The sequence below is a fragment of the Quercus robur genome, chromosome 9 (assembly GCF_932294415.1).
Source record: "Quercus robur chromosome 9, dhQueRobu3.1, whole genome shotgun sequence".
Taxonomy (NCBI): domain Eukaryota; kingdom Viridiplantae; phylum Streptophyta; class Magnoliopsida; order Fagales; family Fagaceae; genus Quercus; species Quercus robur.
In genome coordinates, this window is record NC_065542.1 from 1,942,612 (window position 1) to 1,966,773 (window position 24,162).

The following is a 24,162-nucleotide window of genomic DNA, read 5'->3' on the forward strand; positions in this document are numbered from 1 at the left end:
ATTACTTTTTTTTTTTTTTGATAAGCCAAACACATTACATATTATAATTGATGAAGTATAAACCGTAGACATGAGACTTTTGGTTGAGAAGGAGAAGATTCAAAACAATTAAATAAATTGGTCCCCTTATGGAAACATGACTCTATGGTTTATTAATATATAGAAATAATAGGTCAAGGAAAACTGAAATGTAAATTGTAAAGCATCTCTTAAACATGGAAAATCAAACAAATGTGTTAAACTTCATCTCTTATTAATGATTTAATTTTTCATTTGAACAAGTTTAATATGTGAAAATTTATATTTTTTTCGGTGTCTTTTACTGTTTTTACTTGAGAATAAATGCAATTATTATCATGTAATGATTTGTTTAAAAGTTTTAAATTTCGTAATAAGATAAGAATAATATTTTAGAAAGACTCAATTATTTTGTTTTGAAAGAAATTTTTTTTTTTTTAAAAAGTCAAAATTTTGGTCCATAAATTATATAATTCTTTTATCAAATTATTGTTATTTCATTTTAGTCCTTAAGTCTTTTTTTTTTTTTTTTTGAGAATCTTACTCCTTAAATCTTTATAAACATTTATTGGTACCTCGCCTTCCCTTGCCATTTCATTCTAGTCTTCTTTTTTTTTTTCTTTTTTCTTTTTTTAAAAGTTTACGAATCACATCCTTCTAGCGTTGACCAGAAATATTAGACATCTGGTGTCATAAATACAAACCAAATGGAAACGATGATATTTTAATTATAAAAAAGTTCTGTTTAAAAAAAATGAAAATGTTGCCAGCGACAAATAGAAATATTTCTCTGTTTAATTTAGATAAATACAATGATCATTGTTTAATTTAAATAAATATAAAAATCATTGTATCTACACCACTTATCCCCCCCCCCCCCCCCCCCCAAAAAAAAAAAAAGAAAAAAAAAAATCATTCTTCAACTTAACTGACGTACTGGCACACTTCTTGAGAATTAGAATACTTTCATGCATTAGAATGACAATTATGAATTATTCTTCGGTTGTGTAGGTCTCCTAGCTAGGACGGGTGGGCAACAAGTCAAAGCATGCACTCTCTTTCTCATTGATGTGATATAATTGGAAGAAGAGGAGACTAAAAACTTGGTCACTATGCTAGAAGCAGGAGTTTGAATTGTGAAGTTAAAAATGGATCAGGCTGTAGTGAAGCTCTTGACTGACAATATCATTTCAATTCTTTCAACTGAAGTATCGTTGTTATGGGGGACTCGTGACGCAATTGAAGATATCAAGGATGAGTTGATAAGCATGCAGTTGTTCTTAGTAGATGCTGATAGAAAGGGAGTAGGGAGTGAAGGAGAGAAAAATTGGGTGGCAAATGTGAGAGACATGGCGTATGATGTTGAAGACGTTATTGATAAGTTCATGTATCACATGAATCGCCAACAAATCGGGTGTCGATCTTCCTGGATCCTTCACCACACCATTTACTTTCCAAAAAATCTCTGGGTGAGGCGTCAAACAGCCACCAAGATACAAAAAATTAATGGGAAAATCAAGGGTGCCATACCAGAGAGGAAGCAAAGATATGGTATTGATCATATAGAGGGAACTAGCTCTAAAGATAAACAGAAACGGGTGGTGCATCATGCTGAATCATCTCTTTTTTTTACAGAAGACGAACTTGTAGGGATTGAAAAGAAAAGGCAATTGATAATGGATTGGTTGATGGATGGAGAACCACATCAGACTGTAATTTCGATAGTCGGGATGGGAGGTTCAGGCAAGACCACACTAGCTGCCAACACCTACAACAACGATGATGTAAAGAAACATTTTGACTGTTTTGCATGGATCACAATTTCCCAAGCATATGAATTAGAAGACATATTGAGGAGCTTGATTAAGGAATTCCATGAGTCAAGGAAGGAAACAGAACCAGCAGACTTGAATTCCATGAACTACAGATTGTTAGTAAAAACATTGGTAAATTATTTAGAGAAGAAAAGGTATCTTCTTGTCCTAGATGATGTTTGGGATACAAATCTCTTGGATGAAATAAAGGTATCACTTCAAGATAGTTGTATCGGGAGTAGAATTATTCTTACAACTCGAAAAGAAGATGTAGCTTGCTATCATTTGGGAGGAAAACATCATTTTCATCACATTCAATTGCTACAACACGAAGAGACCTGGGAACTCTTTTGCAAGAAAGCATTCACAAATTGTCCCAATGGAAGTTGTCCATTGGAGCTTAAATCTTTTGGTGAAGAACTTGTAAGAAAATGCGGAGGCCTACCACTTGCAATTGCAGCTTTGGGCAGTCTTATGTACTTCAAGAATATGTCTCAATGGAATGAAATTAAGAGCAACGTGAATTGGAGTCCAAGTAACAATCCTAAGCTAGAAGGACTGAAGAGCATTTTGTTGCTTAGTTTCAACGATTTACTATATCAGTTGAAGCATTGTTTCTTATATTGCTCTCTTTTCCCAGAAGATCATGAGATTCGAAGAAAAAGGCTCATTAAGCTGTGGATGGCAGAAGGATTTGTAGAACAAGTAAAAGGGTCCACTCTAGAAGAAGTAGCAAATAGGTATCTGGTAGAACTCACTTTCCGGAATATGCTTCAAGTTGCAGAGAGGAATGAATTTGGAAGGCCAAAGAGATGTAAAATGCATGATCTTCTACGGGAGCTTGCTCTATCAATATCGGTCAAAGAAAATTTTGGTGTTGTACATGGTGGAGGAGAAGAAATGAAAGAATGCAAAGCACGCCGCATTTCAATTCCCAAAACTGATGGAGAACTCAAATCATTTATGGGTATGTCAAAGATTCGTTCTTTTCTAGTTTTCAACAAGACGTTAAAAACATTGTCTTTAGGTAGTAAAATGTTAAGGGTTCTAGATTTGGAGGATGCCCCCATTGATGAATTGCCTGATGAAGTATTCAAATTATTCAACTTAAGATATTTGAATTTAAGGGGAACTTTACTTAAGAAGCTCCCAAATTCCATAGGGAGGCTTCTTAATCTTCAAACCTTGGACCTGAAGAACACACAGATAGAGGCGCTTCCTCTAGGAATAGGAAAGTTGGAAAACTTGCGGCATCTAATTATGTATCGCTATACTGGAAATTGGAATGATTTTAGCTATTATATAGGGATACGAGCACCGTCAAATATCGCTCGATTAAAGAATTTGCAAGCTGTGTGTTCTATTGAAGCAAACGATGACTTGATTAGACAGATTCAGAGCATGACCCAACTGACCTCAATCAGTATTTCAAATGTGAAAGCAGCAAATGAGACTGATTTATGTATCTCAATTCAAAACATGAGACTTCTTAGGATCTTGTCTATCAAGGTAACTAATGAGGAGGAAAATCTCCAAATGGATGCACTCTCGTCTCCTCCTCCCAACCTTCGAAATCTTCTTTTGACTGGAAAACTAGAGAAGGTGCCACAGTGGTTCCATTCACTTCAAAGCCTCACATTTTTGTCTCTGCATTGGTCGAAGCTAGAAGAAGATCCACTCCCTCACATCGCTACTTTGCCCCATCTGGGACGTCTTTTTCTTCTTAATGCCTATGTTGGAAAACAGCTATGTTTCAATACCAACTTTCTTAAGCTTACAAGATTGACGATTCGTAATTTCCCCCAATTGAATGAAATAATAATAGAAAAGGCGGTGATGCCAAATCTAAAATCCCTACTTATTATTAGCTGCATGGAGTTAAAGACAGTTCCCATGGGCATTGAATACCTTCAAAACCTCCAAGAACTGTATTTGATATCTATCTCAATGGAACTTAAGAATCGCATTCGCAACGTGGATTTTCTAAAGATGCAGCACATCCCAAAGAGGTACATCAGGATGTAATTCAGAATGTTCCACGAAGGTAGCTTCTCAGTTCTATCTATTTTTTCTTCCACTTTTAATCTTTAAATGAATGGTTGCATTCATTTTATCATTTAAGCTATTTCTATGAACTAATGGTTTCTGACATCATAAATAAGTAATATGTTCTAATCGTATCTCTATTTTTTTACCCATGGCAGAATCATGCTTAATATTGCTTGGAGTTTGTTTTATCTACCATCTGAGAAAAAAAAAAAAATACTCGCAATAGATAAAATTAGTTTCTGGGCTAGACTCAAAATACTGTTTATATATATATATATATATATATATGTATTTAGGTGTATTCTTTTTATGGTATGTCAAGCACACCATATGTGATTGGAACTGCAACTTGATACTTTGTATTATCTAAGTTAGCAATATCTATTTGAATTTGTTATCATGCTCTTAGTCATAACTCATAAGTTACTCTTTGTTATTCAGGTTTGCGGTGCATCCCAAAGAGCTACATTTGGTAATGATTCAAGAATGTTTCATGAAGGTAGCTTCTCAATTCTCTCTAATTTTCTTCTTCTTTTTATCTTTTTTTTTTATGAATGGTTATCACATTCATTTTTATCTTCCATCTAAACCCCCCCCCCCCCAACCCCCCCCCCCCCCCCAAAAAAAAAGACTTTTCTTCATTCAAGTTATTTCACTAACAATTTATGTACGTAACGTGCTCTACTGATATAATTTATCCACTTTATAATAGCTTAATTTTTTGGAACTAATGATTTCTGACATGATAAATAAGTAATCACATGCATGCCCAACAATGCTTGTTATTGCTTGATTACTTGGAGTTTGATTTAGTTACCATCTAGACATAAACACATGAAATTCCTTGAAATAGAATGAATTAGCTTTTGGGTCCGACCTCAAAATACTGTATTTTGGTGTGTATGCATGTACGAATGTGTGTTTGTAGGCGTGTTCTATATGTGGGCAATGCCCACCATATGTTCCAGGAAATTCCTCTATGAATGATGTGTAATTGGAAGATACAAGATGGTGACTTATGTAACCCTAACTTTTTCTAGGTTTTTCATTGTGTCTTCATGCGTATTAATAATCCTAATCTTGCTTGTGATTTTTAATTGTATGTACAGAGATTTCTTAGATTTGGTTTGTCTATGATGTCTTATTATTTGTGGTTTGGAACATGAATTTGTCAGTTTTAATAAGCCATATCTCTGTGGTTTTTTTTACTCGTGGCAGAATGATGCTGAAGATTATGAGTTTGCCTTGTTTACTTAGGATCCTGATTTGTTTGGAGCTCCAATTCTAAGTATTATTTGGGTTTTCTAGTTATTGTTAAATAAATTAATACTCGAGACTTTATTTCTTCATTGTTTGTAATAAATGTGAGAGTTTGAACTCCAAGATGTCTTTGTGGCGTTTTGTTGGAAGATTGCTACTAGTTCAACCATGGATTTGCTCGTTCTTTTATGTGTTGTATGTAATTTAGCTTGTGTAATCCATTAACATCTGTGTTAATTGTTTTCTATTGTTTCTATGAGTTTTATAGTTCTTTTGTTTATTCTTCTATAACAAATTGATGAACCTGATCCAAACCAACGTCAGGTTTTTTTTTTTTTGTGGGTTGAAGGGTTTGGCTAGGGCCTTATTTTTTTTTTTTTGAAATTTGGTTGAATCAGATTGAAGTTGACAAAAATTTCAATTCAAATAACCCGATCCAACCCCACTATTATTTAATACTTTAAAAAATATGTATTTTAAACTCTTTAATTTAATATATTTTAGATTTTATATACCTATCAAAAAATTTTAATTTATTTTAGATTTTATAACTTAGTTTAAATTTGTTAGTTCATACTATTTTAGTATTTTGAGATTTAGTTTAGATGAAATTGTAATAATTTGTTTTTCAAAAATGGGTTTAAATTGGTGATTGAAAACCACCATTTTTTATTTGGCCTGATAAAATAGTTCTAACGACCCGACCCAACCCTACATGTTCCCTATGGATCAAGTTGAGAGTTGAAAATTTCTCAACATGTGAAATTGTTGCCTTTTAAAAATAAAAACATAAAAAATAAAAAATAAAAATCCAACCTATTCCAATGCATTCACACCTCTATTTTCTTTTTTTATTAACAATTATGCTCTTGCAACTATGTACGTCTTATGATTGATGATAATAATAAAATAAAATTTCCATTTCATCTAAAAATTATTTAACACCCTACCTTCCCTCTTCACAGCCAGATTGTTCAAATGAATTTAATAATATTTTTGGAGAACCCACAAATTTTTTTAATGGATATAATAGTGAACACACAATTTGAATAATAGTTTGATGAACCCTTTTTCATCCTATTACTATATTACACTCTTGTAGTCTTGTAGACGTACTCCTTTTGTTATATAAACTTCCATACTGAGGCTCTAAAAAAAAAAACTTCCATACTGAAATTAAATTATGGGGAAAATAAGGTTGAGTGGATACATTAATGGCAATGACTTCTTTCACAAATTCAATGAGGAGGACAAAGCTGCCATGATTCTTCTTCACGTTAAGCATGCCAATTGCTGGATAAGAAATTTGCCATAGCTTTGCATGAAATCAAAAACCAAAGAATTAGGCATAAGAAACATGTAGCAAATACTAGCAAGCCAAAACCCATTCAATGTTTCTAAAGAAAACCATGGTTATTAAGCCTGTCCATGAAAGCCTATTCCTGCAAGTCCCTGGATATCCTACCATTCCCACGCCTCAACAGCCTCATAGGAGCATGCTCTAAGCCTTTTGAGAAGCAATTTACATCTAGTTATGTTAGGGGTGACCAAAGCAGGCTATCCCTAAACAAACTAGATCTTGAAAACTTTCTCTTACAATTGCTAAACAAGAACGAAGTCATTGATAATGGAATTCCTGTCATTGTGTATGACATAAAAGGTAAGGAATACTCAATGACATTCAAGCTTTGGTAGTCTAGGGATTATGTTGTTAAGGAAGGGTGGAACACATTTTGCCAAAAACATAGCCTGCGTGAGCATGAAGATTTTGTGATAGTGTTGATGTTCCACCATGTTCAAACTAGGGAACTATGCTTTTCCATCTCTTCGAGAAGATTTAAGTTAAATAGTTGATTTTTTTTTTTTTTTTTTTTTTTTGAGAAGAAGTTACATGGTTAAATTTAATTGTTATCAAAAGAAGACACATCTTACAATATCTAATGAATTGTATTTAAGTCTTAAATATGAACCCTAAAAATCAATCAATATTAGCTAGATTTTTTTAGTGTTAGGAGGGAGTTTGTATTGAGTGTAGAACTGTTAGCTATAGTACGAAGGTTTAGCAAAAAAATTTCCACTTTGTCAGTAGGAAGTACAGTTCATAACAGCCAATATTGGAAGGCTATGGCTTGATTGCTTGGAGTTTGTTTTATCTACCATCTTGGCATAGAAAAAGAAAAATCCTCGCAATAGACAAAATTAGTTTCTAGGCCCGACTCAAAATACTATATATGTATGTATGTATGTATTTAGGTTTGTATGCATGTATGAATAAGTGTTTGTAGGTGTATTCTGTATGTGGGTATGTCCAACCCACCAAATGTTTGAGGGAAGTCATCTATGGATGTTGTGTGATTGGAAGATACAAGATGTTGACTTATGTAACCCCATGACTTTTGCTAGATTTTTCATTATGCATCTTTCATAGGTGTTGATTATCCTAAGCTTGCATATAATTTTCAATTCTATGTATAGAGATTTCTTAGCTTTGGTTTGATTATGTTGTCTTATTTGTGGTTTGGACCACATATTGGTCCGTTTTAGTAAGCCACATGTTAGCCTGTGATTTGTTTATATATAAATCTTTGTGTTTCAAATTTCTAAGTTATTATTTTCTTTTTATTTTTTTCCATTGATAATAGGATGTTTTAACTCTTAAGTGCTCACATTGTTAATTTGCCACACCGAGGTCATAGATTTATAGTCTAATTCAAGATAGGATGTTGTCGAGGACATTTTTGCAACAAGGGTCGAAAATGCAAGAACGGCCCAAATCTCTCCTTGGGTTCTTTAGAAGTGTTTATTGTGGAGAATCAAGCCCAAAATTCCAAATGTATAATGAACAAAAGGCTAATGGTGCTTTAACAAGAGAGAAATCAAAATGCCATAATTTGAAATACAAGAAAAATGCAGAAAGAGTATACAAGTCCTAAATTTCGACCCACAGTCAGTGAGAAGAGAAATTGAGAGAAGTTATGAGGAAGAGAGGGAAGGTTCTCCTGTACCCATATTTCCACCCCTATGCTTTAGAATTGCGAGAATGTTAGCTGGCTGAATGGGCTTAACAAAAGTGCAGAAAAAGCATGAAAACATAATAGGTTTGAAAGTTCGACCCATAGTCAACAACAAGAGGAAATTGAGAAAGGTTGTGAGGAAGAGAGAGAAGGTTCCCATGTACCCAAATTTCTACCCCTAAGGTTCAAAATTGTGAGAATGTTTCTTGGCTTAGTGGGCTTTCGCTCTCAAGTTTCAGCTCTATGGGGAAAACGTGGTTGGTTTTGTTTTGAACTGAAGAGAGAGTTTTATATAGAATTTAGGGTGTTGCTAATGACTGGTTTTCGAGTAGTGGAAGAGGCTTTTATCCCCTATGATACTAATTTGGTGTTTTGGCTTGGGTTGCTTTTGTTTAGGGAAGACTTTGGTATCCTCACCTAAGTGAGGGCTAGTAGATGGAGTTGGCCAATGAGAGCCAACTGATAGGCCAAAAAACATATCAACCCCTTGTATTAAATTAATTGGAACTACAACTTGATACTTTGTGTTACCTAAGTTAGCAATATCTATTTGAATTTTTTATCATACTCTTAGACATAACTCATAAGTTACTCTTTGTTATTTAGTGTTGCGGTGAATCCCAAAGATCTACATCTGGTAGTAATTCGAGAATGTTTCATGAAGGTAGCTTCTCAATTCTCTATGTTTTTCTTCTTCTTCTTCTTCTTCTTCTTCTTCTTCTTCTTTTTCTTTTTTCATGAATCGTTATTGCATGCATTTCTATCTTTCATCTAAACTCCCCTCCCCCACCCCCCCCCCCTAAAAAAAAAGCTTTGCTTCATCTAAGTTATTTCACTAACAAATTTATGTATGCTTGACTTATATTATTTATCCACTTTGTAATAGCTTAAGTTTTTGAAACTAATGGTTTCTGACATGATAAATAAGTAACCATGTTCATGCCTAACAATGCTTGCTATTGCTTGATTGCTTGGAGTTTGATTTAGTTACCATCTTGGCATAAACTGATAAATACATCAAATTCTTTGAAATAGAATGAATTAGCTTCTGGATCCTGTGTCAAAATACTGTTTTTAATATGTATTTTGGTGTGTATGCATGTGTGAATGTGTGTTTGTAGGCATGTTTTGTATGTGAGTAATGCCCATCATATGTTCCAGGAAAGTCCTCTATGAATGATGTGTGATCGGAAGATACAAGATTGTGAATTATGTAACGCTGACTTTTTCTGGGTTTTTTCATTATGTGTCCTCCATGCATGTCAATAATCCTAATCTTGCTTGTGATTTTCAATTGTATGTACAGAGCTTTCTTAGATTTGGTTTGGCTATGATGTCTTATTATTTTTGGTTTGGAACATGAATTTGTCAGTTTTAATAAGCCATGCCTCTGTTTTTTTTTTTTTTTTTTTTTTGTTTTTACTCGTGACAGAATGATGCTAAAGATTATAAGTTTGCCTTGTTTGACTCAAAAGGATTATGTTTTGTTGGGAGCTCCAATTCTAAATATTGTTTGGGTATTCTGGTTATTGTTCAATATATTAATACTCAAGACTTTGTTTCTTATTTGTTTGTAATAAATGTAAAAGTTTGAACTCCAAGATGCCTTTGTGGCAGTTTGTTGGAAGATTGCTACTGGTTCAACCATGGATTTGCTCATCTTTTGTGTTCTAATTTGTATGTAATTTAGCTTGTGTAAAACATTAACATCCGTGTGAATTGTTTTCTATTATTTTTGAGTTTTATAGTTCTTTTGTTTATTCTTCTTTAACAACTTGATGAACCTGATCCAAACCAACATCAGGGTTTGATTTTTGTGGGTTGAAGGGTTTGGTTGGGTCCTTATTTTTTGAAACTTGAGTTGGATCAGGTTGAAAAGTTGACAAAAATTTCAATCCAAATAACCTGATCCAACCCGCTATTAATTAATAATTTAAAAAACAATATATGTATAAACTCTTTAATTCATTTTATTTTAGATTTTATATACCTATCAATTTTTTTTTTTTTTTTTTGAAAATAATAAGTGTTTTAACACATACACATGGAGAGAGGGGAGAAGGTCTTAAAGAAACTGATGGTGGTGTATATCCAAAATAACCTAACTCTTGGATACATAGTACAGATTTTAAACCTCTTTAGACTTTATAACTTACTTTAAATTTGTTAGTTTGGACTATCTTAGTATTTTGAGATTTATTTTAGATGAAATTGTAATTATTTATTTAAAAAATGGGTTTAAATTGGTGAATGAAAACCAAAATTTTTATTAGGCCAAACAAAATGGTTCTAACGAACCGACCCAACCCTACATGTTCCCTATGAATCAAGTTGAGTTGAACTTTTCTCAACATGTGAAATTGTTGGCTTTTAAAAAAACACAAAACAAAATCCAACCTATTCCAATGCATTCACACCTCTATTTTCTTTTTTCATAAACAATTATGCTCTTGTAACTCTGTACATCTTATGATTGATGATAATAATAAATAAAGTTTCCATTTTATCTAAAAATTATTTAACATCCTACCGCCCCTCTTCATAGCAAAATTGTTAAAACGAATTAAATAATATTTTTGGAGAACCCACAAATTTTTTTAATGGATACAATATAGTGAGCACACAATTTGAATAATAGCTTGATGAACCCTTTTTCATCCTATTACTATATTAGACTTGTAGACGTACTCCTTTCCTCATATAAACTTAGATCCTGAAATAAATTATGGGGAAAATAAGGTTGAGTGGATATGTTAATGGCAATGACTTTCTTCACATATTCAATGAGGAAGACAAAGCTACCATGATTCTTCATCACATAAAGCATGCCAATTACTGGATAAGAAATTTGCCATAGCTTTGCATGAAATCAAAAACCAAAGAATTAGGCATAAGCAACATGTAGCAAATACTAGCAAGCTAGAACCCATTCAATGTTTCAGAAGAAAACCATGATTATTAACCCCGTCCATGAAAGCCTATTCTTGCAAGCCCCCAGATATCCCACCATTCCCATGCCTCAACAGCCTCATAGAAGCATGCTCTAAGCCTTTTGAGAAGCAATTGATATTCAGTTACGTAAGGGGTGACCAAAGCAGGCTGTCCTTGAACAAACTTGTCGAAAACTCTCTTACCATTGCTAAACAAGAACGAATTTGTTGATAATGGAATTCCTATCATTATGTATGACATAAAAGGTAAGGAACACTCAATGACGTTCAAACTTTGGGAGTCCAGAGTTTATGTTCTCAAGGAAGGGTGGAACACGTTTTGCCAAAATCATAGTTTGCGTGAGCATGAAGATTTCGTGACACTATGGATGTTCCGCCATGTTCAAACTATGCCTTTCCATCTTTTCAAGAAGACTAAGTTACACAGTTGATTTTTTTTTTTTTTTTTTTTTTTTTGAGAATCTAGTTACATGGTTAAATTTAATTGTTATCAAAAGAAGATGACACATTTTACAATATCTAAAGAATTGTATTTAAGTCTTAAATACAAACCTTACATATCAATCAATATTAGCTAGATGTTTTTAATGTTAGGAGGGAGTTTGTGTTAAGTGTAGGTATTAACTATTACTGTTAGCTAGAGAAGGGAGGTTTAGCAAAAAGATTTTCAATTTGTCAGTAGGAAGTACAGGACATAACATAACGCCCATGTTGGAGGGTTTGACAACATTATAATAGTACATTTTTGGAATGATAATAAACCTTTTTTTTTTTTTTTGTTTGCACCATGGATGTTATTCCCATGACTTGATCTCTTTGCAATGATTTTGTAATGCACAAATCGGTCTTGGTGGGTTCGTAGCTAGGATTTATACCACTACTAGTTACTAGTCATCTTAAGCAACAATTTGCTCAACCTCATTTATCAATCTGTCGGCTTGTAGCAAAATATCAATATGATTAAATAGTATTTCAATATAGTGAATTGATTTTTAAAGTTACACACCACAACAGTTTTCCATTTGATCACCACAAAAGGAGTAATTTTATACAATAAAGCTACAAATTTACACCATCTTTTGCAATTCTCATCACCCAAAGAGAGAGAGAGAGAGAGAGATAGTTCCATTAACACCTTTCTATATCATTCTATTGTGTGCCACTGTCTACATGTTTTTTTGAACAACACTATACACTATTTCTATATGTCCATTTGATTTCACCTAAATCCCATAGGGATTAGTTTCAATTATACATCCACTTAACCAACTGCTACTCTGCTACATAGCACAACTAACCCACTCCCATCATTCTCAATCAACATTTCAAGGGTGAGCCCTGGTGTGGACAATGGCATATCCTTTTCATTGTAACTTTGACTATCATTCCCATCGCAGCATGACACAATCATAAATTTCAGGACTTTCTGCAATGTTAAAAGTATGAGATAATTTGGCCTAGAATGCAGTGATATGATAATAACAAAAATTGCTTCCATTGTCATCAATTGCACTTGCATGATGCATCTAAAGGCGTGTCGCAAGAATTTGAATATTGCTGCTATCATCAGCGCTTCCTCTAAATCTTCTTGGCTTTTCTTGAAAAATTTCTAACCATAACTATGTTAGAGAATGTTAATGGAAGTTCTTCATCAACAATCTCGATACAAGTGTTTTAATATGAAAAGAGCGGTATCATGATCCCTCCAATAGTTTCTGTATACCAAGATTCACAAATTAAAAGAAGATCAAGGTACAAAAGCAACACAACATGTAGACTCAAGTTACTTGTCTGTTACTATATTCCCCACTACAAAGAATGGGGATAAAAGAGAAGAAAACTATTAAATTTTTAAACCCCACAATCAAACCCCCAAATCAAACTCAAAAGGCCCAAAGTTTAAAGTGATATCATTTTAAAAGTCCAGAGTTCAATTTGAAACTAACAAACCTATAAGTTTTAATTTGTAACAATCTTAAACTTCACGATTTAAATTGAAACTTTTGAAATTATAGGATTTATTTTGAAACCACAATTATTGGGTTTGATTTGAAAGAACCCCGGAAATATATGGTGTAAAATGTAATTATCCCTAATCTTTTTCTCCAATTCTGCAACTTAATCTCTTTCTTTCTTACTGAAATTATGCATTTGCGACAATTTTTGTTGCCTACGGATTTTGCTGTTGTATTCATGTTATTAATTCAAGCCGGTGCTGCATCTGTTCTTTGTAGTGTTATTAATTCAGTTTCTTTAGTCATAAAACAAGATTATTATTAGAAGTATATAGTTAAGTGATTAAATTTACCATATCCTAATAGCTTAATCTTTTCGGACAATCGGTAATTTAACATGGTATCAAAGTGGGAAGTCCTAAGTTTGATCTCTGTCTCCACCATTCTATCTCCGATTTAAATTACCATGTGTTGGGCCTCACCTATTAAAAGGTAGTTTCGGCCCACACGTGAAGCGGAGTGTTAGAGAAGTATATAATTAAATGATTAAATCTACCATATCTTAATAACTTAAGCTTTTGGAACAATCAGTAATTTAAAAATTACAAACAGATGAAAAAGATTAGTGTAATTTACCAAATGATTACGAACAAATGAAAATAAAAAGTTCTAAGAACATAAATATCCTAAACTCAATCCGACATTTTGTTAAAATATTTTAACCCTTATGTGGTGTAAGAATAAGAAAGAGAAACGAAAAAAGAAAACTTTTTAGCAACTGCAAGTATATAGTAATCATTGACATTGTGAAAACCTTATGGTTGGCAGAAACAGATTATAAGATAAAAACCAAATAGGATAGCTTGAAAAAATGCAAAAAGGGCCAATAAATGTAAACACATAAGAAGAATCATAGTGATAGTTGTCGCTTAAACATGGTTTGGTGGGATCAGATACATTAATCATTACATACTAATTGCATGAACATTTTGTGCCAAATGTTCAGACGAGAAGTTAATGATGGAAGGCAGATGATAATAGTTGCACACAATGTAGATAGTGAGTACTTGCCCAATAACAAGCAATACTTGACAAAACCAAAATTATGTATAAAATGACTTTTTTTAGAAAGTATAAAGCGGAGTACTTATGTATGTGATCCAAGGGCTTGTAAGTATGGATGCTCAAATGTTTTATCCTGCACGAACAACATCAAACTATTATTGGAAAAATATATTTCAACATGCAAATGCAACTCAAGTTCAACTTAATCTTAATCACAACATTGATATCAGTTACATGAGTCTTAATACTACCCACGTATTTTTTTAATCCCCTTATCGGCTTACCCTTAACACTCCTCCCACCTATATCAACTTTTTTAAACTAGTGCATCTGTAGATCTTCATTGCACATAATGAACCATCTGAGGTGACTCCCGCATCTTATCCTTGATTGATGCGCCAATCTTTGCATCAATATCTCAACTACTCATTTGATTTTCCTTATGTTGCGAGTCATCCATCTGAACCCTCTTAACATTCACATCATGTCATTTATCTTAATGCTGCCATGTCTAAGACCTACGTGTGCTGGGTACACAGCACCATGTCCATATCCTTGTTTTAAGATTAGCATGCAACAAGGTGGGGATAAATACAAAGAATCTGGCAAGAAAGCTGCTCCAATGATCAGGTTAGGTCCTTTTATGTTGAACTGGTACCACCTTATCCATTTTTAATGACTTCTAACAAGTAACCCATGCAAGAAGCTAATCCCAGTTATCATTAGAAATATATGTGCAGTATCAGTACGTGCATGTGCATGACCATGTACATGGTTGTAAGATTTAGCATCAAATTGGTAAGACAACACACTTGAAGCATGTGATCAATCCGTCCTTCTTCACTTCCAGTTAATCTCTGAATCATAAGAGAACCATATGATCTCCCCTCTTTTTCTTGGGAATCCTCTCCCTCTTCTGCAATATAAACATTAAAATTTTTACATGTATTAATAATATAGATCAAAGAATATAAGATTGATTAAAATACTTCTCCACACAGCCGTAGATAGGCTTAAATAGCAAAAAATGGATTTCCATAATAAATGCCAATTAGTTTGAACCACCACTCAGTGGAGCTGGATTATAGTATCAAAATTATGTTTTGGTCGTGGGGTAACAGTTTGATTTACTTTTCTCTGTTTTTCTTGTTTCTTATTTGTAAAATAAGCAGGGGCCTGGGGGTTTGATGTGGATACTTGGAAGAGGACCACTCTGTTAAGATATATTCCATCAATCCTCCTTACCTTTATGAACAGAAGGAGGAGAATATGAAGTGACAATGAAAGGGGGGAAACAGGAAAAGTAATGCAAAACAGAAGGGTGAGAGATTATGTTACCTTCAAGGCTATCCATGCTTCTGGATTGGCAAACTGTGAGTACATTGACCTGTTTAAACAGCATACAGCTTAGAACTTAACATCTTGCTTGAGTAAAAAGCAAACACCACACACATAATATGGTAAAATGTAACTGAGCGATTGATGGGCCCAACTGAAGCTCAACGTCACTTAGTACTATAAATGAATATGAGAACAGTTAATCATAAACTGAAACGATATGAGATTATTTATATTTACATGATTACTTATTGAGCTAGCATTCTATCCTCCCAAACTGGAAACCAACCCAACCAGTGTGGTCAATTTGGATGTACATACACACTACTTCATTTAAAGTTGAGAGAAATGGGAACCTGACAATGGCCATGCTAAATTATGGGTCAAGCCAAAATCAAACCCACCAATCAAGTAGAAGCTTTAGTATATGTGACAATCTTAAGATAATTTGGAAAATATTTCAACTTCTAGGATTAGAAGAGGACGAATGTTTACTTTTAACTATTTAGCAAAAATAAACTATTTAGAAGTGACATACATAAGTATATAAAAGTGGTATTTCCAGATTAAGGCATTTCTTCCAGATTTAAATTTATAACAAGTGGTGTACAAGTGCCATTGTACTTGAAACCAACAGATTCAAGAGCTCAAACTCCAACTTTATTTTTATAAGTGGCAAGTTATACATACATCTAGTGGATTTCAAAATCTGTCCACCCCATTCTAAGGGGCAAGGAAGTGCCAATTGAGCCACAGCTCATTGGCAAATCCACCTTTAAATTTCACCAAATAGCATAGCCACAATTTCAAAGAAATGAAATGCCTCCCCCAGGCACATGCCCCTTTAAAATTACTAAAGAATACTCTATTTCATTTTCAATCTCATTTATCTTCAAAGAGACATTGGATTCCCCACTAATAAGTTGGGAATTATAATCCCAGTTATTGATATTAAAAAGAAAAAGAAAAATGCAAAGGGAAGGTTAAACTAAAGCAACCTTCCCCCATCCAAAGCTTTCCATATCTAGATTCTTTTTGAAGCCCCACTTAAAATGTTGTCAACTCCTTTATGAGCCCTTTTTCTTACTCCTCTCTGCCAACTTCATGTACAAGAACCATTTAACCTATTTCCATAATGCAGGTACCCTAAACTGTAATTTTAACCTAGTAATATGTCTAAAGAGAAACCATATGATCACCTAAAATCTGCTTGCTCAAAGCAGGCAAAAAGGATAGAAAACTTGATCAAAAGGCAGGTGCTGATCAATCACCAAGAGAAATAAAACCAAAGTTTCAGACGACAATTAAGATGTTAGCAAAAAATTTGGAAGCAGAAGGGAGCATCTCCAAACCATAGCCACATATCTACTACAATATTCTTTATCTTCCACTATTAATTTATAATCAAGGAAGTTATATTATCTTACAGCTCTTTAGAATGTAATGTTACTACACATTTGAAATTAAAACTTGTGGCTGACATAAAGCTTAGAAAAGAAGTTAAAGAATGTGAGTAAAGGTCTTGTGACCCTGATAAAAAGAATTATGTAGAGAGCACAATCAAATTTATTCAAAGTTTATTGTCAAATTACCAATTCTCCCAAAAGTTTAAGCTATTAGAAAATGACGAATTTAATCATAATTCTAATACTTCCCCTCACATGCAGGCTTAGAATCCCCCTTGATAAATGGGACCCAACATACGGGATTTTTAAAATTTTAAATGGAAGGTACAATGGAGACAATGATCAAACTTAGGACCTACTTCTCTAATACCTTGTTGAATTACTAATTCCCCAAAAGTTTAAGATGTTAGAAAATGGTTAATTTAATCATTTATTTATTACAAATATTTTCTTATTTAAGATACAAGATTTCATTTTTGAATTTTGAATTTTTAAATTTTGGCTTTAATTTTGTTGAGGATTTCAAGGGATGTAATTGTAACATGATTCAAGCCTTGAAGCCTATTAAAAGGAGACTCCAAGAATAGTTTGAGACAGTTCAATTTGAATAAATAAATAAATAAATTTGAGTTAGAGTTTTCTCTACAAGTTGGTGGTGATTCTAAGTACCCTTAGGTGGTGAAGTCTAGGATTTTTTTTTCCCTTTTATTTATTATTCACGAAAATCCGTTCTGCATCGAGAACTCTCAAAGAAGAATGGAATCACATGCCAATTATGACACAGGACTTGCATATTAGACTCATTCTTTAAGATCTATATCTATTTGCCAATACTTTGGATACCACCCTACTAACCACATTGCTCAGGCTAATAGGGCGATAGTCCGACATAGATTGGGGGTCCTTTTTCTTTGGTATGAGTAAAATATGGGTGAAGTTCATCTTGGTTAAGATATGGCCTGAGTTTAAGATAGAAAGAACTGCCTCTGTGACATCCCCTCCAACCACATGCCAATATTTCTGAAAGAAAAAAGGCGACATGCCGTCTGGTCCCGGCGACTTCGACGGGTGCATTTGGAACAGGGCTAGCCGAACCTCTTCACCCACAAACGGTTTGAGAAGGGATTGGTTCATCTCTTCCGTCACTACCTCGTCTACCATGTCCAGAACCCTATCGACATTACTTGGGTTTGACGTAGCAAAGATATTTTTGAAATACTCCTCAGCTATCTCACCCACGTTCTGCTCACCCGTCCTCCAAACCCCTTCTCTATCCATCAACCCCTCTATCTGGTTTTTTCTTCGGCGCTGGCTGGCCCGTTTATGGAAAAACTTTGTGTTCTTGTCGCCTGTAGGGAGCCATATTGCTCTAGAACGCTGTCTCCAAAACACTTCTTCCTGGTGTAGCAAAGTATTTATTTCCTCCCATAGTCTGTTAATTTGTGCCAGGTTGTTTCCGTATCCGGTGTTGGCCATAGCCGTGAGTGCATCTTGTTTTTCCTCAATCCGAATTTTAGCATTGCCAAACACCACACGGCTCCATGCCACCAGTTTCATTCTGCAATGCTTAATCTTCTCGAAGAGCTTGAACATAGGGCTTCCATTGGGTGGTTGGTAGCTCCATGCATCCCTGATCACCTCCTCACATCCCTCGTGTGTCACCCAATGTTCCTCAAAACGATGGAGGCGCTTACGCCTAGTCTGTCCCTGTTGAGCAAAGCATTGAGTATTTAGCATCAGAGGGTCATGATCAGAGTAAGATACCTGCATGTGAGCTACTTTTGCCGATGGGAACACGCTCTGCCACTCCGACGATGCGCATGCTTGATCCAATCTTACTTCAACAAAGGCGTCACCGGGTCTACCATTACACCAAGTGAAAGGGTACCCAAGGTACCCTAGGTCTTCCAGCCCACAGTGCAACAAGGTTTCTTTGAAAGCCAACATAGGCGCTAAGGGTTTTGGGGTACCTCCGTTCTTCTCAAAAGAGTGAAGTATTTCGTTGAAGTCACCTATGCAAACCCATGGCAAGGAAGCTCTTGCATGAAGGTGTCTAAGGATTCTCCATGATTCATGCTTTCGGTGCCCTTCTGGTCGCCCATAGAAGCCCGTTATCCTCCAAGGTGGTTTATCGATAGACCTGATGTGCGCATCGATATGGTTAGGAGAGAACGTCTGAATATGAAGGTCACACTCAGCCTTCCAAAATAAGCCCAAACCCCCACTTTGGCCATCACTCGGAACAGCCATGACTGCTTGAAAATTCAGGTCATAGCAGAGTTTACGCATTTCAGTGATAGACCGCTTTGTTTCTGAAAGTTCAAAAACGTGTACAAAAACACTTTTGAATGTTTAGACCCCCAAAAACCAACTTAACCAACACAAGCAATATGTCAAACAACAAGTGTGCGGAAACTTAACATATGCTATAATATGAAATTGGTTAAACAACTATCTAAGCCATAACAAAATAAACCACAGCAGATAATGTAAAGGCAGAGATAGAGAGGAAGGAAGATGCAAACACAAAGATAACACCCGATGTGTTATCGAAGAGGAAACCGAAGACCTCGGCGAAAAACCTCTCCGCCGCCCTCCAAGCGGTAATCAATCCACTAGAAAATACAGTTGGGATACAAGGACAGCAATAGACCCTCCAAGCCTAATCTACCCAGTGCACCTAAGCCCTCCAAGCTTCTTGCTCCAACGAGGTTGCGCCGAACCTTTTTCTTTTCTAGCTTTCCGGATTCCGCTACTAGACCGTAGCATCAACCAATGAAGATTGGCTCCTTCCTAACTGCTTCCCAGAACTCCAAACGACTGTCTCATAGAGATGATAATGGTGAGAACCAGGTTTGGTATAATGCCTCTCAAGGATTTGACAATGGAGAGGAAGAGAGTGAGGGAATTTGAAGAGACTCTAAGGTATAGATTGTGGGTGAAACAATCTGGTTTTTCTTTAGGGTTTCTCTCTCAAAATTCTCTCTGGAAGCTCTCTTTCAATCGTGGGTTAAAGGGGTATTTATACTGGAGTGAAGAGGAATGTGAAACGTCAGGTTTTTCCAAAACAGGGGTGGCTCGCGGCTTAACCTCGCGGCTTGACCAAGTCACGAGATCCAGTCGCGAGATAACCGTATGGCCAGTTGTCCTGTTTTGTCCTGTAGTGCTCCAGCTAGCATGACTGTTCATCTTCCAGCATGCTTGGCACGTGTGCAGCTTCTGGCGGCTTGCAGCCGCGAGTCCACCCGCGAGTCCCAGCCACGACACTCTGTTTTCTTGCACACTCTTGAGCAATCTTCACTCTATCTCACTCACTACCCTTACAACAATCCCACCTAAATACAGGGTTACTAAATGCTGAATTACAAGCAAATTTGGCACGGAATAAAGCCAATTAGATGGTTGAATAAATTCAACCTTACAGTTTCCATAAGGAACAAAACGGTGGGTCCTTTACTTCTCACCATATTAGTGAGTACATCCACTGCACGTTGGTTCCCAAGCCCCCGGCAGTTCCAGCTTATAATAATCATTGTGATCGGCGGGACTGCTTCGCAGCCTCCACCGTTGGTGAGGTTGGATATGGAGAGCCCACATCCAATCTGGTTTTCTTTTCTTTTCCCTGAGTTGCATCGTCGATCTCCACTCAACTCTCGGCCCACTCTCTCTTGAAGCCCACCTTTATTAGCGTCTCACTTTCATGTTCCATGACTTCCTGATACGGTCCTCGTGCAAGTCTAGTCCATGTTGTTTGCTTTGTTTGAGAGTGTGGCTTAGAAACCACGTGACTTGCATGTTCACTAATAATACTCCCCTCCACGTGAGTTACATGGTTCTTTAAGAATTGTGGCTTAGTACCCACGTGACCTGCATGTTCACAACTCATGCTTCCTTCCCCACCATGCATGTCCGTTGGTGCTTCGGTAATGGGTAATGGGTCAGTGAGGTGCTCAGACACTTGACATGTAGCGGGAGGTTTCATACATAACTGTGGAGTGGTAGGGATAGGCTCCGGGATCGTGGACGTAGACTTGGTAGGAACCTCGTATTTTTTGGTTACCATATTCTCCATACGATCTTGTTTTGCTGTCAGGTTCACCTTTCCAAGTGGGTACACAGGTTCCGAAGTCGGCGATGTGACCTGTGGGTACACAGGTTCCAAAGTTGGCGACGTGACCTGTGATGTAACCGTAGCTGAGACTACGGCTGAGCCCCGAGATTGTGCTGGCTGCCTAGTTGGTTCAGGTTCACTTGCTGAGTCATCCCATCGATGTGGTGGACTAGTCGTCTTATTATCAGCGGGGTCCCCACGACGTCTTGCACCGGCTTTCATCCACTCACCATACGGGTTGGGTTGTTGTTCCGGGTTGGGGTCATACAAGGTGCAGTTTTTCTTCTCATGGCCCAAGTGACCACATGCGTAACAAAGGCTCACCAATCTTTCGTATTTGAATGCCACCACAAATCTGTCACCTTCTGGGTTAGTAACCGGACTTCCTCGCCGGAGCGGTTGGTTGAGGGGAATGCTAATACGAATGCGTAGGAACCTTGCTTGATCAGACTCAAACGGCTTGCTATCCACCATAAGCACGGTCCCAAGTACTGACTCGATGTCCCTAGCAGTTTCTTCTGTCATGAGATCGAAGGGTAAACCCCAGACTTGGACCCATAGTGGGACATGCGTGAAAGCAATGTTATGCGCCGCCATACCGATTTCCCATCTCCGCGTCACCAGAAGGTGATTATCGAAACTCCAAGGGCCGCTATCCTGCACCCACTGGAGCTGGCTTTGAAGTTTAAAGCGGAATAGGTATAATCCCTCACCCACGTCAACAATCTGGAGATCGTTACCGAGTTTCCATGCGGAGCGCAGCAGGTTCTTCGCCGCCCTATGGTTGACGTCTCTCATCATAAGAAAGCGACCAACAAGGCTGAGAAAGCAGTTGTCCAGTGTCTGTGTTCTGCGGCTGGGATTCAGAGCAATCGCCTTGCCCTCTGTCTCAGTGAGTGAGATACTTTGGAGTCTCTCGATGACCTCGGAATCCATGGGGAAAAAGGTTACAGGGGTATACAAAGAGGGAGTGGGGGGTAGTGTGAAGAGGGAAGGTGAGAAACGTATCCTTGTCCGTTAGCTCCTCTCTTGAAGACGTGCCAGGGAGAGATATGGCTGAAGAGAAAACTGTAACCCACCCTCTAGGGTCTACGTATTTTAGTGTTTGTTTGTTTGTTTTTTTTTTTTTAGTCAAATAGTTGGACCCACCACCGATTCACTTCGGTCAAGGCTGTCTGGGTCCACCCCTGTAGCAGTTTATGAGCAAGGTTGAAGATGAGCTGAGTGGGTAGTGGGATGGGTTTGCTGGGGTTGGATAAAATAAGGGTGGTGAGGTCCACTGCCGACGACCAGCGCCTCAGTGGAAAGAAAGAAACTCGCCCCTGGTGAGAGGAAAAGCTCCTACGAGAGCGAGGAGAAAATTTTATCGATATTTTAGTAGCTACTTAAACGGTTAATACTTTATGTGTCTCTCTCTTAACCTTAGTAACCAAGAGATGCACAAACTACTAGCTAGAAGATTCACAAGACTAACATATAAATTCTTAATGAGATTTCCAATTTTTCTATCTGTTTTTCCAATTCTTCTTTTGGGTAGCAAATCTCTTGCTTTAAATTGTATTTTTACTGCATTCCTCAACGTTAGGTTGTCATAAGCTCATGAAGAGAAATGAGTGATCCAAGTCATAATCTCCAACTAATACATGTTGAAAAATTTTGTTTTTCTTCTTTTATGTGATTGGAACTACAACTTGATACTTTGTGTTACTGAAGTTAGCAATATCTATTTGAATTTATTATCATACTCTTAGTCATAAGTCATAAATTAGTCTTTGTTATTTAGTGTTGCAGTGCATCCCAAAGATCTACATCTAGTAGTAATTCGGGAATGTTTCATGAAGGTAGCTTCTCAATTCTCTCGGTATTTCTTCTTCTTTTTATCTTTTTTCATGAATGGTTATCACATTCATTTTTATCTTTCATCTACACCCCCCCCCCCTCCCCCCCAAAAAAAAAAAACTTTGCTTCATTTAAGTTATTTCACTAACAAATTTATGTCGTAACATGCTCGACTTATATTATTTATCCACTTTATAATGGCTTAAGTTTTTGGAACTAATGATTTCTGACATGATAAACAAGTAATCATGTTCATGCCCAACAATGCTTGCTATTGCTTGATTCTTTGGAGTTTGATTTAGTTACCTGCTAGGCATAAACTAATAAATATATCAAATTCTTTGAAATAGAATGAATTGGCTTCTGGATCTGTGTCAAAATACTGTTTTTAATATGTTTTTTGGTGTGTATGCATGTGTGAATGAGTGTTTGTAGGCATGTTCTATATGTGAGTAATGCCTACCATATGTTTCAGGTCGGTACTCTATGAATGATGTGTGATTGGAAGATACAAGATGGTGACTTATGCAATCCCGACTTTTTCTGAGTTTTTTTCAGTATGCGTCCTTCATGCATGTCAATAATCCTAATCTTACTTGTGATTTTAAATTGTATGTGTGGGGCCCGGCCCAAAATAATGGGCTAGTCAAACTACGGGCCCATCCGAGAAGCATCCTGTCCGAGGAGAAGTCACAGCCAAAACCTTATTCAAGCCCATTACGAAGTTCGGACGAAAAGCTCGCCCCAACCATTGCAGTTCATCCTCCAAGCATATAAAAAAGAATAAAACCCAAAATATCTCATGGAAAGCTGCCACCACCACATTAAATGTGTCACAACCACCCTCTTGGTCGCATTAATGAGAAAAAGACCCTTGAACAGTACTACCTTGACCACTGCAACTCACAAGGGAGTGATAAGAGTGTCTGATAGGACAGGTGCTCAAGTGGGGGCTTAGATGATCAACAAGTGTAAGGTTCAGATAAGAATGAGAGAGCTATATAATGTAGTGAAGTCCCTCAAAGAGGGGGACGAAGAAATGTATTGGGCATTCAGGAAATAGAATCTTCTGTTAGATATCCATTCTTGTGTTTTTATTCCTGCAATAATATTGTCCATGCATCAGACCGACTAAGCTCACTGAGGCTAAGTTCTTTGACCCATCCTCTACAAATATTTATTGTGTGTTGCGCCTCGGGCCAAGGCCTGATCAATAGGGTTTGGACCAGGAAAATCGTGCAACTACAATTGGCACCGTCTATGGGAAGAACTAGGGCATCAGCTAGCACAATGGTCGAGCATGGCAGAACTAGGTCCACACCAGGAGAATCCTCACCAGGCT

The 24,162-nt window shown here is 36.4% G+C and overlaps 4 protein-coding genes across 4 annotated transcripts in view; 2 read left to right on the forward strand and 2 right to left on the reverse strand.

The window, feature by feature from the left end:
* LOC126700175 (disease resistance protein RPM1-like) overlaps positions 1–5,131 on the forward strand; it is a 50,485-nt gene extending 45,354 nt beyond the window's left edge. Inside the window, exon 5 of the mRNA XM_050398210.1 lies at positions 5,100–5,131. The gene's annotated coding sequence lies outside the window, so the exon portion shown is untranslated. The remainder of the gene's footprint in view (positions 1–5,099) is intronic.
* Positions 1,167–3,857, forward strand: LOC126699745 (disease resistance protein RPM1-like). Its single transcript, XM_050397713.1, has one exon. It carries the CDS (start codon positions 1,167–1,169, stop codon positions 3,855–3,857), a length of 2,691 nt encoding a protein of 896 aa, XP_050253670.1.
* Positions 5,132–12,091: 6,960 nt separating the features above from the next.
* The window catches only part of LOC126700170 (phospholipase SGR2), a 116,330-nt gene continuing 104,259 nt past the window's right edge, over positions 12,092–24,162 (reverse strand). The window contains exon 22 of the transcript XR_007647061.1: positions 12,092–12,241. The gene's annotated coding sequence lies outside the window, so the exon portion shown is untranslated. The remainder of the gene's footprint in view (positions 12,242–24,162) is intronic.
* LOC126699746 (uncharacterized) lies at positions 12,368–21,917 on the reverse strand. The gene is made up of 5 exons (XM_050397714.1): positions 20,729–21,917; positions 17,726–19,182; positions 15,372–15,513; positions 14,939–15,042; positions 12,368–12,532 (listed from the first exon to the last, which is right to left on the reverse strand). The coding sequence occupies exons 1-5, from the start codon at positions 21,915–21,917 to the stop codon at positions 12,368–12,370; spliced, it is 3,057 nt and encodes a 1,018-aa protein (XP_050253671.1).

Bases quoted from the DNA above. Each gene is read 5' to 3' on its own strand.
- LOC126699745 (XM_050397713.1), top strand. From the start codon at position 1,167: ATGGATCAGGCTGTAGTGAAGCTCTTGACTGACAATATCATTTCAATT.
- LOC126699746 (XM_050397714.1), bottom strand. From the start codon at position 21,917: ATGGATTCCGAGGTCATCGAGAGACTCCAAAGTATCTCACTCACTGAG. The intron at 15,514-17,725 runs GTTAGTAGGGTG...CTGTTTAAACAG, and splicing joins CTATTAGCCTGAGCAATGTG to GTCAATGTACTCACAGTTTG. The intron at 12,533-14,938 runs GTGTGTTGTCTT...TTAACATTGCAG, and splicing joins GGATTGATCACATGCTTCAA to AAAGTCCTGAAATTTATGAT.